A 16,035-nucleotide genomic window follows, 5' to 3' on the forward strand; every position below is an offset into this window, starting at 1 on the left:
TAATGGTCTTCCTAGCCCTAGGTTTTGTTCCATAATCGAATGGAACACTATGATAAGTGAGCTTGACCACTTGGGACTTAGGTTTGTGACCCAAACCTTTCTTGTCCTTGGACTTGGGTTTTTGACTCTTAAACCCTAGAGATGACTTCTCCATGTTTTTAAGAGCCTTTTCTAAATTATCAAGTCTTGACCTCAAGACTTGATTTTCCCTCTCTAATACCTCAAGTGTTAATTTGTCATTTTTCTTTGAGGTATTCCTAGGCATATGTCTAGATGATTTGGGATTTCTACCTAGATTTTCCTTAGCCTTAGATGAGTTAATTCTAGGGTTGGCTTTCCTAGTGTTATCCTTATCTAGGCTCACATGTTTGGCACCTAAGCATGTGTATCGATTTCTATAATTAACATGCTTATCATTCTTGACAATAGCAATAAGGCTACTAGCATGCATCCTACTAGAATTGCAAGAATGTGCCTTAGAGATTACCTTAGGGTTTGCCCTAGCTCCCCCTATACATGTGCTCGATCTCTTGTCCTTGTGAGATTGCCTCCCTTTCGGACATTGGCTCCGATAATGTCCCCTTCGCTTGCATTGGAAGCACACCACGTGCTCCTTGCCCTTGCGTGTTGGGACTCCGGCTTCCTTGACCTTTGGTGCCGGTGGAGTCTTCCTTACCCTCTTCGGACACTTACTCTTGTAATGTCCATGTTCCCTACACTCAAAGCACATAATGTGTAATTTAATTGAACTTAAATTGCTTGAGTTACCTAGGGTTGAGGGTGGATGCGAGCTCTCTTCTTCATCCCTTTCGGAGGTAGAAGCTTCTTCTTCTTGCTCCGAACTTGAAGAAGAACTCTCCTCCTCTTCGTCCTTAGATGTTGAGTAACCCTCAACTTCTAATTCCTCTCCTCCATGATGTGAGCTACTTGGCTCACTTAGCTCCTCTTCATGGCTTGAATTTGAACTTCCCTCATGGAACTTGGCCAAGTTATCCCATAATTCCTTGGCATTGTTGTAACCTATCTTACACAAGATGTTAGAAGGCAATGAAAATTCAATTATTCTCGTTACCTCTTCATTGATTTCGGATTTGTGAATTTGTTCTCTTGTCCACTCCTTCTTCTCAAGTGGTTTTCCTTCCTTATCCACCGGAGGAATAAAACCTTCTTGTACACAAAACCAATTCATTATGTTAGTCATAAGAAAGTACTTCATCCTTACCTTCCAATACGCGAAGTCACCGCATTCGTAGAAGGGTGGAATGATGATGTCTTCTCCATAGAGATCCATTCTCTAGCTTTGCTCCCACGGGTGTTGATCCGATGAAGAGCGACCTCGCACTGATACCACTTGTTAGGATCCTTTGTACGGCTAGAGAGGGGGGGTGTGAATAGCCGACCCCAAACTTTCGCGTTTCTTCCTACGATTAGGTTAGTGCAGCGGAAATACAATGTAGAAAGAAAACAAGAGAAGAAAGACAAACCATATAACGAGGTTCGGAGATGAACTCCTACTCCTCGGCGTGTCCGTAAGGTGGACGAAGCCTATCAATCCGTCGGTGGATGAGTCCCCGGAAAACCGGCTAATAAGAACTCCTTATGGGTGGAGAAACCTCGCCACAATCTTTTGCAAAAGCAATACAGGAGATACAAAGAAGAGCAAGAACAATATGAATGTAAAACAAACAAGCTTGCCTTCTCGTCTGGAGTCCGTTGATGAAGCAGCAGCTTCACGGATGCCAGCAGCTAGAAAACCAGCACGAAGCTCACGCGAAGCTTCAGCAAAGAGGAGCTCAGCAAAGCTCAAATCGCAGTGTCGTGAGGAAGAGAGTTGTTATCTTCTTCGTCTCCGTAGAGGTCTTATACCGCACTGCGAAGAAGACAGAATCTAGCCGTGTCGCAACGGCTGGTGTGGACCGATCGCATCACCGATCGGTCGGGTCCGATCGGCCGTGGGGACCGATCAGCTCTATGCTGATCGGTCCCCGGACCGATCAGAGAGAGAGTTGCCCAACTCTCAGTGCGTACCCGATCGGTCCCGTGGACCGATCAGCCGATCGGTCATGGGGACCGATCATGCCCTAGGCTCCGATCCCACCTCTCTGTACGAGAGGTGGCTGTGTCTCTGCTCAACTCTTCTGATTGGTCTCCAGACCGGTCAGATGTCTTACAGAACCCTTCTGTTTGTTATCTGATCGGTCACCAGATCGATCTGCAGACCGATCCAGAGCTTGGTTTTTGCCTCCCAAGTCTCCCAAACCAACATCCGGTCAACCTTGACCTGTTGGTGCATCATGCTTAGCATCCGGTCAGTCCCTTGACCTGCTAAGACTCTCCACCAAGTGTCCGGTCAATCCCTTTGACCCACTTGGACTTTTCTCTACACCAGATGTCCGATCATCCCTGATCCATCTGGATTTTCCCTTGCCTAGCTTCACTCACCAGGACTTTCACCTGGCTTCACTCACCAGGATTTCCACACTGCCTAACATCCCAGTTAGGACTTTCTCACTGCCTGGCTTCACTCACCAGGACTTTCCAACTGCCTAACATCCCAGTTAGGACTTTCTCACTGCCTGGCTTCACTCACCAGGACTTTCCAACTGCCTAACATCCCAGTTAGGACTTTCTCACTGCCTGGCTTCACTCACCAGGACTTTTTCACACTGCCTAACATCCCAGTTAGGACTTTCTCACTGCCTGGCTTCACTCACCAGGACTTTTTCACACTGCCTAACATCCCAGTTAGGACTTTCCCTCGTGCCAGACTCCCTGCTTGGACTTTTCCAGTGCCAAGTCTCCATACTTGGACTTTTCCCGTGCCAAGTCTCCATACTTGGACTTTTCGCGTGCCAAGCTCCCTGCTTGGACTTTTCCAGTGCCAAGTCTCCATACTTGGACTTTTCCAGTGCCAAGCTCCCTGCTTGGACTTTTCAGGTCAACCAGATCAACCTTGACCTATGGTTGAACCAACAATCTCCCAAGTTTGTATTCTTGTCAACACATCAGAATACAACTTTTCTACTCTCGTCAACCATTGTCAAACATCAAAATACAACTCGAGTCAGGTCACTCTTTACCAACTCGAGTTAGGTCAACCAAGTCAACCTTGACCTAAGGTTGCACCAACAGTTGTATCTTGGAATAGTTGTTAATAAAACTTATTAGAAAACTTTGAGTAGTGAGAACAAATAAAACCTAAAAGGAAAATATTTTCATACGCCTCAATTCAAGTTAGCAATCAATCTAGTGACCCGTAGCTTTATTGTGGCAAAGATGAATACGTTGGCTCCTAGCGCTTCCGTCAATCCGTCCCAAGGTCAATACAGAGGAGGTAAATCACGGACGACTACTAGCCTTTGGAATAGTGACTAACACATAAAGGAGATATTTACCTCGGCTTTATTGAGATTCAAACTCCAGATTTTATTGTGACAATATTTCATGTGTTAGCCACTAGACTCATCTGACGGGATAATGACCCGTAGCTTTATGATCACACAGATGACCATCCTTTTTGCCATAGGATGATATATAATAACTGGATCATATAAGTTAGCACTTACCAGGAATAATGCCTTCCTTCTTAAAATAGTTGATGACATTGCACTCGCACTCGTCTCTGGAGATGTTTGCAAAATTCATAATGTTAGATTTAAACTAAATGGAAACTAAATTTGATCAATTAACTGATGGCCTATTTATTTGGATACAATAGATTTAAAAAATTAATTTATAAATTATTTTACCTAAATAAATAAAGCATAAATTAAATACAGGAGAAATGGGCGTAGCTCGCGTATATCGGAATCATGGCAGCCCGACTTTGAATTGACTCGATTTGGACTCGCGAGTCGACTGGGTTGGGACGGACGAGTCGAACTAAGTTATAATACCAATCCCACGTTTTAAAGTTAATACTTCGTCGGCGGAAGCCTTTCTCCGCACGCATCTCCTCTCCCGTCTCCCGGTCGCCGTCTGGCCTGCCCTAGACATCGCCACAGAAGAGACATCCATCGACGCTAGTCACCGGCAGCCTAGATCGGCCTTCTCTCCGATGAGGTACGTTTTAAGCCTTAACTATTTCTTTATTTTCTCCAGTTACTGTACCGTTCCTTGAAATCAACACGCCTCATCTCCCGCGTCTGCCCTCTTCGAGCACTTCCTCCTATCGCCTTCAGTCATCTCCTTTCACTTTCCTTTCTTGCGCTTCTCCCTCTCTGCTATGAACGTGGAAGAGCGCAAGAAGCCACTGATCGGAGAAGATATATATTGTCTCGGTGAACAAGGCAAACGAATCCGGCGGCTAGGTCTGGATAGATCTGATAGAAACGGTGGAAGAGCACGTTACTAGGAAATTTTAGCCGACACAGTGGCGACCCAAGCGATGCCCGCGCCACCCTGCTCCGGATGAACCCACCGCGTAGGGTTTCCAATGGTTTCACGCCGTATTCGCAATCTTGCCGGTTCTTCAGAAAAGGACGACAGCACGAGCAGAGAGAATTCATCAGCCTCGTACCTGATGCTCGTGGACTCGATCCTTTGCCCAGGGGCGTTCTTCCTTTTCTCCTTGCCTTCTCCAATTGCATACTTCTTTTAGCGAATCCTGACTTATGGTCTTTGTGGGTGCTTCATCCATTCTATTATTTCCATATTAATATTAAAACATACATGTTTGATTGAGGAAACTGCTTTGCCGAACTTCTTCTTCCTTTTTATTTTTTTACAATCCTCTCTTTCTAGCGCTAATCTTCATTTGGGGGTAGGATTTGTACAAAAGAGTTCATAATTAGCTCATAATTCTTCTCAACATTAGGAAAACTATTCAGACCTCCATGTTGCATGTTCTGATTAACTAGGCTTTTTAATTGTTATTACCTTATATCATATTTTCTTCTGTATACTACCATTGATGTCAATTGCTAGTGGAGCTAAGCACTTTCTTATGGCACCATTTACTCGGAAGCTCAAAGATCAGTTGTTCTTCAGATAACAATATGACCCTTAATGGAGTTAACACAATTGTACTGTTTTGGTCATGAGATGCACACTAGGGTATTTGTACTTCCCACTATATATATTCTTCTTCTTAGTTTGTTTTTTTCCTTAATATTTAATGCATCATTTTGACTATAAACAAAGTGTTCCTTAAAAGCTTGGTAGATGGTTGAATCCTGTCCATGTTCATTTGGAACAATAAATGAACATGCTAATTGTTTACTAGTCTCGGATACCAAAACAATTGAAATATGAACGTAAGCAAACTCAACTAATCAATGACCAAGCTCATCAGCTTTCATGAACAGTAATCGAGATCATTTAAAGTTTCTTCAGTGTTCAATGTGATTTGATGCTTGATGTTTTTATGTGTAAAGTAAATTATGTATTTGAAGATATATTTGCTTGTACAAATATACAAGTAAAAACGTGTATTGCATAAAAAATTAAAGATGAAAGATTATTAATTCTTGGTAGCACATCACATATATATGCTGATTATTTTTAATTCTTTTATCAAATTTGTTATGCACATTGTAGCATCAATTTATATTGCTTAAATTCGTAAGTAAGTTTAAGCTTAAGTTCGTTTAAAAGAATTTATACTTAGTCTCTTTATTCATTTGAGTTCTAGAATAGTTATGAACCTGTGATTGATTTTAATTGAGAGATGTGAATACTCATCTCAAAAACTATTGGTACCAATCTTAAGCACAAACCTTTGAACATGGTTGAACTTGGGCTCAACTTAAATTCATCAATATTTTTGTCGTGAGCAAGCTTGAGCATTGTTTAGCCTTACTCAGCTCATCTAGTTTACAAGTCCATATACAACATCCTAGGTAATATATGATCTTCATGATAATATAGGAAGAAAAGTCAAATTGCAATATTGTTTATAGTAGAAGCAAGTGAGGTAAGAGTGTACAGTTTATGCTTGAATAATGGCAATCAACTTGTCCATTGAAACTGGGTAATATATAAGCAATATATGTTAAATACTACATGAATATGTAGAGACCGATGGTTGCCTTATTTTTCAATAAGGGAACTTTTTTTCTTGTGTGTGACACTGCATCTTTTCTTATATAACTCAACAAGCTTAATATGATGCTATCTACCCTTTTTAACAATTCTGGAATGTCACAATGAGGCTTGTCTGACCAATCAGTAATTTGAATTTGGAACTGGTAAGAGGAATTTTGCTATCAAGTAATGTAAATTATTTTTCATGATTCTGTATCCACTCTTCCATTCGTAGATAACAGAAATCTTAAATATTTTAAACACAACTTTATGCCCTATGTTAGTTGACATAGAATCATCTGAGATTTGTTTTCTTTACTTCATTGACTATCTGTCTAGCTCGTGTGCAACTACTATTTTTTGCTGGCTCTATATTCTTCACATGCATTTTTCTACTTTTCTTTTTTATTTATCTGGAAGTTTGTTTGTGCAACCTTCCAAAAATTTAAGTGATTCAACTCCTGATTGCTTTTTTAAGGGCTTGGTTGCATCAGTTCTAATTGAAATTGCAATACTTGAATTTCATGTGATTGGGCAGTAAAGATGTAGGATTAAATGACACCATCTAAGAGAGAGAGAGTCAATAGACAGTCTCCCACTTTTATTTCAATTATAATACTAAATTCAAATGTTAGAATTATGTCCATGTATGTGTCAAGATTGTGATAATAAGCAATCGAAATAAAAATAACAAAAAACAACACAATGCTAACAAGATATGCACTTAGAACTTTAGGATCCTATGTATTCCTTGTGACAACTTAAAAAAAAGTCACTAAGTACACTTTAAGACAAGGTAATGGAGCTAGACGTAACAAATCATGGAAATGCCAATGAAATTTATGTGATTTCCACTCAAGCATGAAATTTTAGAGAATGAAACTTTGAATTTTGGAACAACTCTCTACAATTATACAATAAATGTAATGAAAATAACTTACACCTCATCCTGCGAGATGGAAATTAACCCTAGATGCGACGGCAACATAATTGAGAGAGCTTTCAATGAGAGGATGAAATCTTGAATAAGTCTTCTAAAAGGACCCTTGACAGTCTCATTTTAACAATGATGAAGAAAAGATGGATAATTTTTCATGCAAGTCTTTGCTAGAAAAATTATGTGTGTGTGTGTGTGAACCTTACCTTTGGACGACCAAAAACTAGCCGTTTATAGCTGTTGGAAGCCAACATTCAAAATGTTATTTGACTTTCAAGGTTTTGATCATCTTGGACAATATAGGTTGACCTAACTTTAACATTTTGTAAATTAATTGTATAGTGAGTAATCTTTGGCTGACCAATACAAAATTTAGTCACCTAAACTTTGACTACCAGTGATAGATTCTTTAAAAGCTTCATAGATTGCCTAAATTAGCTCTCTAGGTACTACTCTTTAAAAGCTTCATAGATTGCCTAAATGAGCTCTCTAGGTACCACCCTGTATAGAAGTTGAATTCTACCATTACCAGGTCTGCCTGAAACAAACTCAAAGATACAAGACAAACGCCATTGGTCTTGAGATCTTTCTCCAAGATTGATATCATTCCTCAAGGTAGATACTTCATACGGTTCAACACTCAAAATTCAGAAAATCCTTTATCAAGCTTGCTTGTCATTTGCACATCAAGATTTTCCTAACAACGAGTTAGGACCATATTCCCGGGAGAAACATCACAACTAAAAAGTTTAATATCAAAACATCATAAAAAAACACCTTGATTAAACATGACCACAATCGATGAACTAATTTTCTAACATAGGATTCTTGTCTATTTTTTTTGTACTGTGAAAAACGTTATGCTGGTAAAGTTGGTACTGAGCTGTTTACTTAACATTGCAAACCGTATTGAAATCTGTGTTTGTAAATTAATCTTGTACACCAAAATTTGCTTTATAACCTCAACTTGTGGTTTCAAATTAATATTTTACATGAAAATTGCTTGACAAGCTCAATATTGTGATATGTAGTCTGAAATCTTCACCATTCTTGTATCTGATTGTTATTTTAAGTGTATCTTTGCTACACTATTAATAACTAGAATGTAGGACTTGAATCATTTTTTGCTTTATTTGCAGAAGGTTTACCAACTAGGTATTACTTCTTGCATTTTAAAGTAGTATGTTGATTTTTAGGTGAGGTTACATACATGGTTTGAAATTTCATAGTGTGCTGAGCAAAATGGTTGAAACAAGATGGTTCTGGTAAATCATTGAAGCTTGATACCAGTTGGCACCAAGGTTCAAAATCTTGAGTATGTTATAGTTTTGGTGTTTGACCGAAAAGACACCGATGCTTTGATCTATGGGATAGATTGAAGGTTGAAGGAGGAAGGAGATGAAACAAAGGAAGGAGATATTCTCTGCCTTGTGTGGTATCGAGTTTTGATAATTTATTAGAATGATATGTTTTTTTCGTTTGGCACGGTACAAATTTAAAACTTACTCAGTACATACTCCTTATGCTTTATCTCTTTTCTTTTTCAACTCCAATCCATTACCGATACCATGTATCAAAACATCGGCATGATATCAAAATAATATCGTCTCAGTCAAAGATGGAAATTTCGGTACGACTTGAGACTTTGAACCTTAGTTACGTATGAAAAGCATTGATCTTATTGTGGAAGGCCTTTACTTTGATTGCTATGGAAGGTGTATTTCTTAGGTTGACAATTTGGTCTGCCACTTTTGTTGGTGGTCTGAGTTTTAATGTTTGTTAAAAGATGGAAATTTCGGTACAACTCGAGACTTTGAACCTTAGTTACGTATGAAAAGCATTGATCTTATTGTGGAAGGCCTTTACTTTGATTGCTATGGAAGGTGTATTTCTTAGGTTGACAATTTGGTCTGCCACTTTTGTTGGTGGTCTGAGTTTGAATGTTTGTTAAAAGATGGAAATTTCGGTACAACTCGAGACTTTGAACCTTAGTTACGTATGAAAAGCATTGATCTTATTGTGGAAGGCCTTTACTTTGATTGCTATGGAAGGTGTATTTCTTAGGTTGACAATTTGGTCTGCCACTTTTGTTAGTGGTCTGAGTTTTAATGTTTGTTAATAGTCAAACTAATGTTAACTACCATTACATTTTTTCCTTTGGTTGAAGCAAATCACCTTGATGAAGCTATCATTAATGGTGCTTCTCTTGTAATATTTTGCAACATGATTTTTTCTCTTCAATTGTTACACGCTGGATTAATTTACTCATAGCTAAGAACAAGAAAAAATAATATATGTAAGGGTAGCACATCTCTCTGAGATTTTTGCATCTGGGATGGTATGTGGAACAAAATGGAGTGCTTAACTCAATTAATATGTCAATTGGTTGGGTAAAATGTGATGGTAATGAAAAGCTTTTTCTATTTCTTTGTTGCTTTTGTGTGTCTAAAGGACTATGTCTAGTCCATAGATGAAATTACTTTGGCTAAAATTGACTATAGATTAGCTGGATTTATGTCCATTCTATTGTGAATAAGGTTTGCTTTTGAATGTACCAGTGTAATGCTCATACATTGTGTTATTTTTTTTTATATTTTCATTTAATGCTTTAAAGTAAATAAAATAAAGAGAACGATATGATTAATGTTTTTCTTTTTTATTTACAACACGGTGTTGTGAGAGGAATTAATTGGTTAAATTAACTCCATTAATGGCTAAATAAGGCTTTGAGGTTTGTTGTAGTTGGATTTGAAAGAAATGTTAAAAAGGGAATAAAATAAGAAGTTGGAAACAGGAATCAGTGTTTTGAGAAAGATATATTTTCAGCAATAAAATAGTACTAAAATTATGTATATCTGAGTGCATTTAATGAAATCAACTCAATTTCATATATAAGTATATATAAGGCTATGGTTATCTAATATCTGTTAGTGACTTTATATTCTTCAATTTTGTGAGAAAAAGAATCTTTGATTGATGGGGACCTTGAGGACAGAACAACGTTACTTAGTGATTAGGAGTGTTGTGCCTCTTTCTTGTTCTTGATGATGTCTATAGTGAAGAGCATTTAACTGAATGAGTGCCAGCTAGGGACATCTGACTGAACGAGAGCCACCCAGGGACTCTGGTTTTTGGTTCTTAAGAAAGCTCCTCCACTGTTGGTAGGGCAATCATAAATGAAGAAAAGCCACTTTAGAAAAGTGTTATAGACTTATCAGTATAGTGTTCTTATTTTGTGTCTCCATGTTACACGAAGACTGTTTGCTCTTCCTGACTTGTATACAACCGTTGTTGTCAAGTTATTCTATATTTCTATTTTTTTTTAAAACTTTGCACGTTTTCCTTATATATATATTTTCCTTCCAAGTTCAAATGGCCAGTCAAAATGAGCTTCTGGTTATTTGATGGTTCACAGATAAGCCAAGAAAAAAATGTTTTTTTCTGATGAAGCTGGAGATGGTCCTGCAATTCTTAAATTACAGAATTGGGGTCACTTGAAATGTCAGTTACAGCTATCAGAGTTCTCTGCAGCTTGTATTTCACCTTCTAAAGAGCTGCTGTTACTGCTTTCTAATTTGGAAGCTGTATTACTTCCTCTAGTTTCAGGTATTATATCAATCCTGTTCACTTTTCTCCAACTCTAGTAATCTCTTCAGTGTGGTTCTGTATTTTTTTTTAATTGAACAGAGCAACTCTGCAAAGGAAGAAACAAAATATGTTAGCTACGCCAAAAACATTTGAGTGCAACATATACCAGTTTTTTTTATATAAACAAGAAATTCTAGCTTAGTAATTGAAACTTCAGCAAATATCTTATACAAATTAAATTGATCACCAGAGAATATCTTATACTAATAAATGAGTTCAAACACAATTATTACTGTAAAAGCATCTCTAGTGTCCAGCACATAAATATTAGATGCTCATATAAACAAGTTCTTTGAAATAGTTTGATAATTGAAACTTCAAAGCAAATATCTCTATTGAGTTTAAATATAAAAAAGGGAGTCCGGTGCACGAAGCTCCCACCAATATAGGTCCGGGGAAGGGTCGGACCATATTGAGTCAATTGTATGCAGCCTGACCTTTCATTTTTGCGAGAGGTTATTTTCATGACTTGAGACCTCAACGCCACATGAAAGGAATTTTACCGTTGCGCCAAGGCTCCCTTTCTTAAATATATGAAATAAAAATATGCACAGTATTATTACTTAGAAATACAGAAACATAATCCAACAAAGTTTCATTATTTTTCATATAGACAGCCTGTAATGCTTAAAAGTTTGGTCACTGAAAATCTCAAATAATTTATATTGAGTTGGAAAAATATTCATGAGATGAAATTCAGGCCATATTTACCAAGATAAGAACAGCCATGTTGCCCAACACAAAAAATGCGACCCTTTTCCATATACCAAAGTTGTTCGTGGAACAAAGCATTTCAAAGTTTCTAAATGTTTCCAAGATGCAAACTAGATTTATGATGTTAAGAGGCAATAAACCATGTACTTCAATCACCAAGTAGAATCAATTTTTATTTTATTAAACGACTCAACTGAAATTTCATGGAAACTTATCTCATTTAACTTTACATCTTAAAAGATCAAGATGTTTTCACAAAAAGTTTATGAACAAGTCATATAACATTTATACGTTGGGGTATGTTATTTTTTTAGGAAAGTTGGTAGATTTATATTTGCTTTGCAAAAATTTAAGTTTCACTAATTTCAATTATATGGATCCTCCTACATCATTGGGCTTGATCATTTATATATCTTCATCTATATTTAAATGAATTTTATCCTAATTTATCATTACTAACCAAGTTCTCTTTGATCTTCTTCTTTCTTGATTAATGTGAACATTTGTTATGGTCTCACATCGTTTAATTGGAAGATTTATTGATCGCTTAAGTATATGTCTTTACTATCTTAAACCTGTCTTTAAGAGTTTCCCTTCAATAGGTGTAACCCACTTTCTTATTTATTATCTTGTCCATCCACATATGTTCATACATCCACCTTAACATCTTCATCTTTATGACTCTTACCTTCTAGTTGTGTGTTCAATTCATAATTCAACATTCAACTCTATATAACATAGCAATATAAGATAGCATGTCTAATCATTATTTTGAAAATTTTCCCATTAAGCTTTAGAGGGGCATTATAATTATAAAGAATAACTGACATCCTCCTCTATTTCAATTATTTTGCTTATATGCAATGCAAAACATCTTATCAACTCTTTCATTTTTTTTCTTCCAAAAACGATTCTAGATATTTAGAATTCTTAGTTACAAGCAAGTCACTATCTCCTATCTTAATAATTACCTTTTTATGTTTACTACTATTAAATTTAAATTTTATATATCCTGGCTTTACTAAGCCTAAAACTTTACTTTTAGTGTTTTTCGTTAGTATTCAAGTTTAACATTTGCTGTTCACATGTTTCATTGACCAAAACAATGTAATCTACAAACAATATGCATCATAATAATGTGTTTTGGATGTGTCCAATGAGCTCATCCATGACTAGTGTAAAAAGAGTTGATCGATGTAACCTTTTCTGTATAGGAAATAGTTCCGTTAATCAAGTTTTCATTTTTATTATTGCATTCTCATATATATCCTTAATTTTTTTTAATATAAGTTTCACTAATACGTTTATAAATATATGAATTTCTCACAATTATGGCATATGTCATTGTCATTATCATCTTCATACCAATTCATGTTTGTGGGGTCAGCTATCATAGGGTAGTCTTTAAGATACGTTTTTTGATTTGAACTCACTTCTTGATTCTACTAAAGGCAGGATGCATCTCAATTTTTGATAATAGTTAAATATAAATTTTTAAAATTTTAAATACCCATTTCTAATTTGCATGATTTTAGAGTTTATATTATATTATTTTCTACGATTTAATGGTCACTTTTCTTCATTTGCTTGCAACTTTTGTCCTCATATTTTATTATGCTTTTTGATATCTACAGGAAAAGAGTCATGCAAGTTGGCAAACCAGGATGATTCACGTTCATCTGCTGCTGCATCTGTTCTATCACCAATAGCAAATGTTCAAGCAGACTCATTTCATGATGTGGTCGATTGGACAGAAGTTGTTCCCTTTTCTGACATTGGGCAAAAAGGAACTTATTCAGTGTTTGATTATTATCCTGTGATATCTAATGTGAACTCATTGGCTTGGGGACACTATGGTGATTCGTATGGTCGGCCTGAAGATTATAGTTTTAGAGAATTTCTTATTGTCTCAAATAACCAGGACATTACTCTTCATGCTTTTCGCAATGAAAATACCGATACAATTGAATCATCTCCTGAAGATGCAGATGCAAATGGCGTGTGGATGAGGTGGAGTTCCATACCTAGTCCACTGCCAAATGAGCAATTCTTGCATTCTCATAATAAAAACTATTTCTGTGAGATAGATGGGAAAACTGGAAATTCAGGAAAATTACATATTGATAATCAGATGGGGGATATTGAGTCATCATGTGGCAGACCAAAGAGTTGGCTTTGCTCTTTTCTTTGTGAACTGGATCTAAGTGAGTCTGATAGTAAACACATAGGTCTGTTTCCTCCAAAATCATCATTTCCTCATTCCGCGGATGTTGTATCTTTTAGCATATATAGAAGCTCTTTGGCATTTCTTGCTCACACTTGTCCTTTAAATCAACAGGAGAGCCATAGTGGTAGGAATTTAAATGAGATTCTTGATGATGAATTCATATCTGAGTTATCAGGCAACTTTCAATCCAAAATCAAACCAGAAGACACTTCATATAATTGTTCAAAAGTGTTCTCAAGCTCTTCACATAAGTTAATCGGTTTGGTATTAACAACTTCTGCTGACTCTTCTATTAAAAGCTGTGAAAACAGTGTTGAATATTCAAATCACACATTTGTGGTAGTTATTATGTTACACTGGTGGGGCATACAGTGGGTTTGTTCTGTTAACCTTGAGGATTCATATCCTGGCTCTGGTCGAGTTCGGCCATGGGCCGATTTTCAGTTTTCAGGCAACTATCTTGTTTGCCTTAACAGCTCTGGTTTGGTCAGAATGTGGGTTGCAGATACTGGTCAGCTCATAGCGCAGTTCGATACTGTACAGTGCTGTGAAGTGGGTAGATGGTTGCCATTTAATGGGCTTGCATCTTTTGAAAATTCAAATTTAAGTGATGTTGACCACAGTACCAATGCCACAAATATTAGAACTTTCAGAAAATTGGTGGTGACTTCACACTCATTGCATCTAGCCATAGTCGATGTGCATGGGGTAGTTTATTTAGTTTATGCTAGTGACTATATCTCAGAAAAGCACCAGAAGCCTAAACAATTGATACCTCATTCTGAGCACTCTGATCTTGGCTTGTTGGCTGGTTGGAAGGTTGCTGGTTATTTTGTAGGTGTTCAACAGTCATTTATTGGTCTACCTGGTGCCCAGGAATTTTCCGATTCAACTGTGCTAGGTCAATATTTTGCAAGTACAGATCAGGTTAATCTTAAGCAAAGAGTAAGATTCAAAAAACAGTTTGTAGGTGAAGAAAAGCAATCACATACATTTCAAAGTGGTTTTGGTGCTACTAGTTCACCAGTAAATGATAGTAGAATTGGTAACTGTGGATCCAAAACCTCTGTTCCTATGCGAAGAATTATTTTACCTTTAGACAGAGTAAATGATGACTGTATCTGCCTTTCACCCTTTGGTATTACTAGGGTTGTCAAATGCTGCAATATGAAGGAACAGAAGGGGCACAGAGTTGTCCACACTGACATCCACATGAATTGTTCAGTACTTGACGAAAGAGACTTCTATTCACATGGGAAATTCAGAAGGTGCTCTTCTGCTGTAAATGATTCTTTTTGTCTTGGAGAATCACTTGGTTGTCTTTTTCAGGGGTTCTTGTATCTGGTTACTTCACATGGCCTCTCTGTTGTTCTACCTTCAGTTTCGGTTTCAACTGCATTGTTCCCTTATTTAGCAACTAGATATTCACCACCATGTGATTTTGCTAGTTGCAACTTCGATAATACAAGCATAATAGCGACATGCAAACCTAATGAGTCATTGAGGCCTTGGCAAATTGAAGTTTTAGATAGAGTTGTATTATTTGATGGGCCTAGAGAAGCTGAGCACGTCTGTTTGGAGAATGGCAAGTACTACTAGCTATGTACTTTTTTTTTTTTTTTTTTGTTTTTAATCGAATATTAGTTCTCCATGATGGTCTTTACACCCACATTGGTTTGCTTACTCACAAATTATGAATCTTAAATGATGCTTTTATCCTTTTTTAGCTTCCGGAGTATCTGTTGTTACAAATGGATTACTTCTGGATACTCTTCCTGTGACTCAATTATAACAATCAGAAACATCATATTCAAACTCATACTATGTAAGCTGCTACAATGGGTTTATTTCCTTTTCTTCATAACACATTGATCGTTAAACTTCACTTTGGTTTGCTGGCATGCAAAGACTATATTTTTCTTCGCTAAGCTCTTTATATATAGATATGTGTCTCTGGTTATTAATTTATTCCTATGAATTCCAAATAATTGGTCTCGCAGCTCCTTGTTGTAGCCTTCCTTACAATTGATTACTAATGGCAGGATGGGACCTTAGAGAGGCTCGATTTCGTCAGATGCAGTTGGCTTTGCAGCACTTAAAATTTGATGTAATACAACAGTAAGATTCTCTTTTAGTTCTCTTTTCCCCAAAATACAAGCTAAGTTGGTTATATTGTTATGGTAAAAGTTTCATTAAATTGCATATACCAATGAATTTTCTGTTTTGTGAAATATTTTGCAATAATGATTTCCCTTACAGCTAATAATTTTCACAGTTTCTAGTTTATATGGTGCACTGTGAAATGATTCTGTTGTTACTCTATCAAATGATTGTCTGTTGTTCAATATCCATGAATGCTATTAATAGCTATTTTTGTAAATGCTTTTAGTTTGGTCTAACTTCAGTTCTTAAAGCACGTTTCTGGAGCTACATGAGTGTTGGTAGTGTTTTTTTTTTTTTATCCTTTTCCATGTGGTATGTATCC

General features: G+C 36.8%; 1 protein-coding gene across 3 annotated transcripts; it reads left to right on the top strand.

The window, feature by feature from the left end:
* The first annotated feature begins 3,930 nt into the window (after window positions 1–3,930).
* Window positions 3,931–15,717, top strand: LOC121974934. 3 transcript variants are annotated; one of them, XM_042526225.1, is made up of 5 exons: window positions 3,931–4,062; window positions 8,158–8,396; window positions 10,377–10,567; window positions 12,958–15,135; window positions 15,593–15,717. In XM_042526225.1, the coding sequence occupies exons 3-5, from the start codon at window positions 10,393–10,395 to the stop codon at window positions 15,670–15,672; spliced, it is 2,433 nt and encodes an 810-aa protein (XP_042382159.1). In that variant the 5' UTR covers window positions 3,931–4,062; window positions 8,158–8,396; window positions 10,377–10,392; the 3' UTR covers window positions 15,673–15,717. The 3 variants fall into 3 exon arrangements, with proteins under 3 accessions (XP_042382159.1, XP_042382160.1, XP_042382158.1); XM_042526226.1 differs by having other exon boundaries at window positions 8,191–8,396; XM_042526224.1 differs by lacking the exon at window positions 8,158–8,396.
* The last annotated feature ends 318 nt before the right edge of the window (window positions 15,718–16,035 follow it).

The sequence above is a fragment of the Zingiber officinale genome, chromosome 4B (genome assembly GCF_018446385.1).
Source record: "Zingiber officinale cultivar Zhangliang chromosome 4B, Zo_v1.1, whole genome shotgun sequence".
Lineage (NCBI taxonomy): Eukaryota > Viridiplantae > Streptophyta > Magnoliopsida > Zingiberales > Zingiberaceae > Zingiber > Zingiber officinale.

What these genes read in the sequence shown, in the direction of transcription:
- LOC121974934 (XM_042526225.1), top strand. Translation starts at nt 10,393, where the DNA reads ATGTTTTTTTCTGATGAAGCTGGAGATGGTCCTGCAATTCTTAAATTA. An exon ending in ATTACTTCCTCTAGTTTCAG is followed by an intron (nt 10,568 to 12,957) that starts GTATTATATCAA and finishes TGATATCTACAG; the next exon opens with GAAAAGAGTCATGCAAGTTG. An exon ending in GCACGTCTGTTTGGAGAATG is followed by an intron (nt 15,136 to 15,592) that starts GCAAGTACTACT and finishes TACTAATGGCAG; the next exon opens with GATGGGACCTTAGAGAGGCT.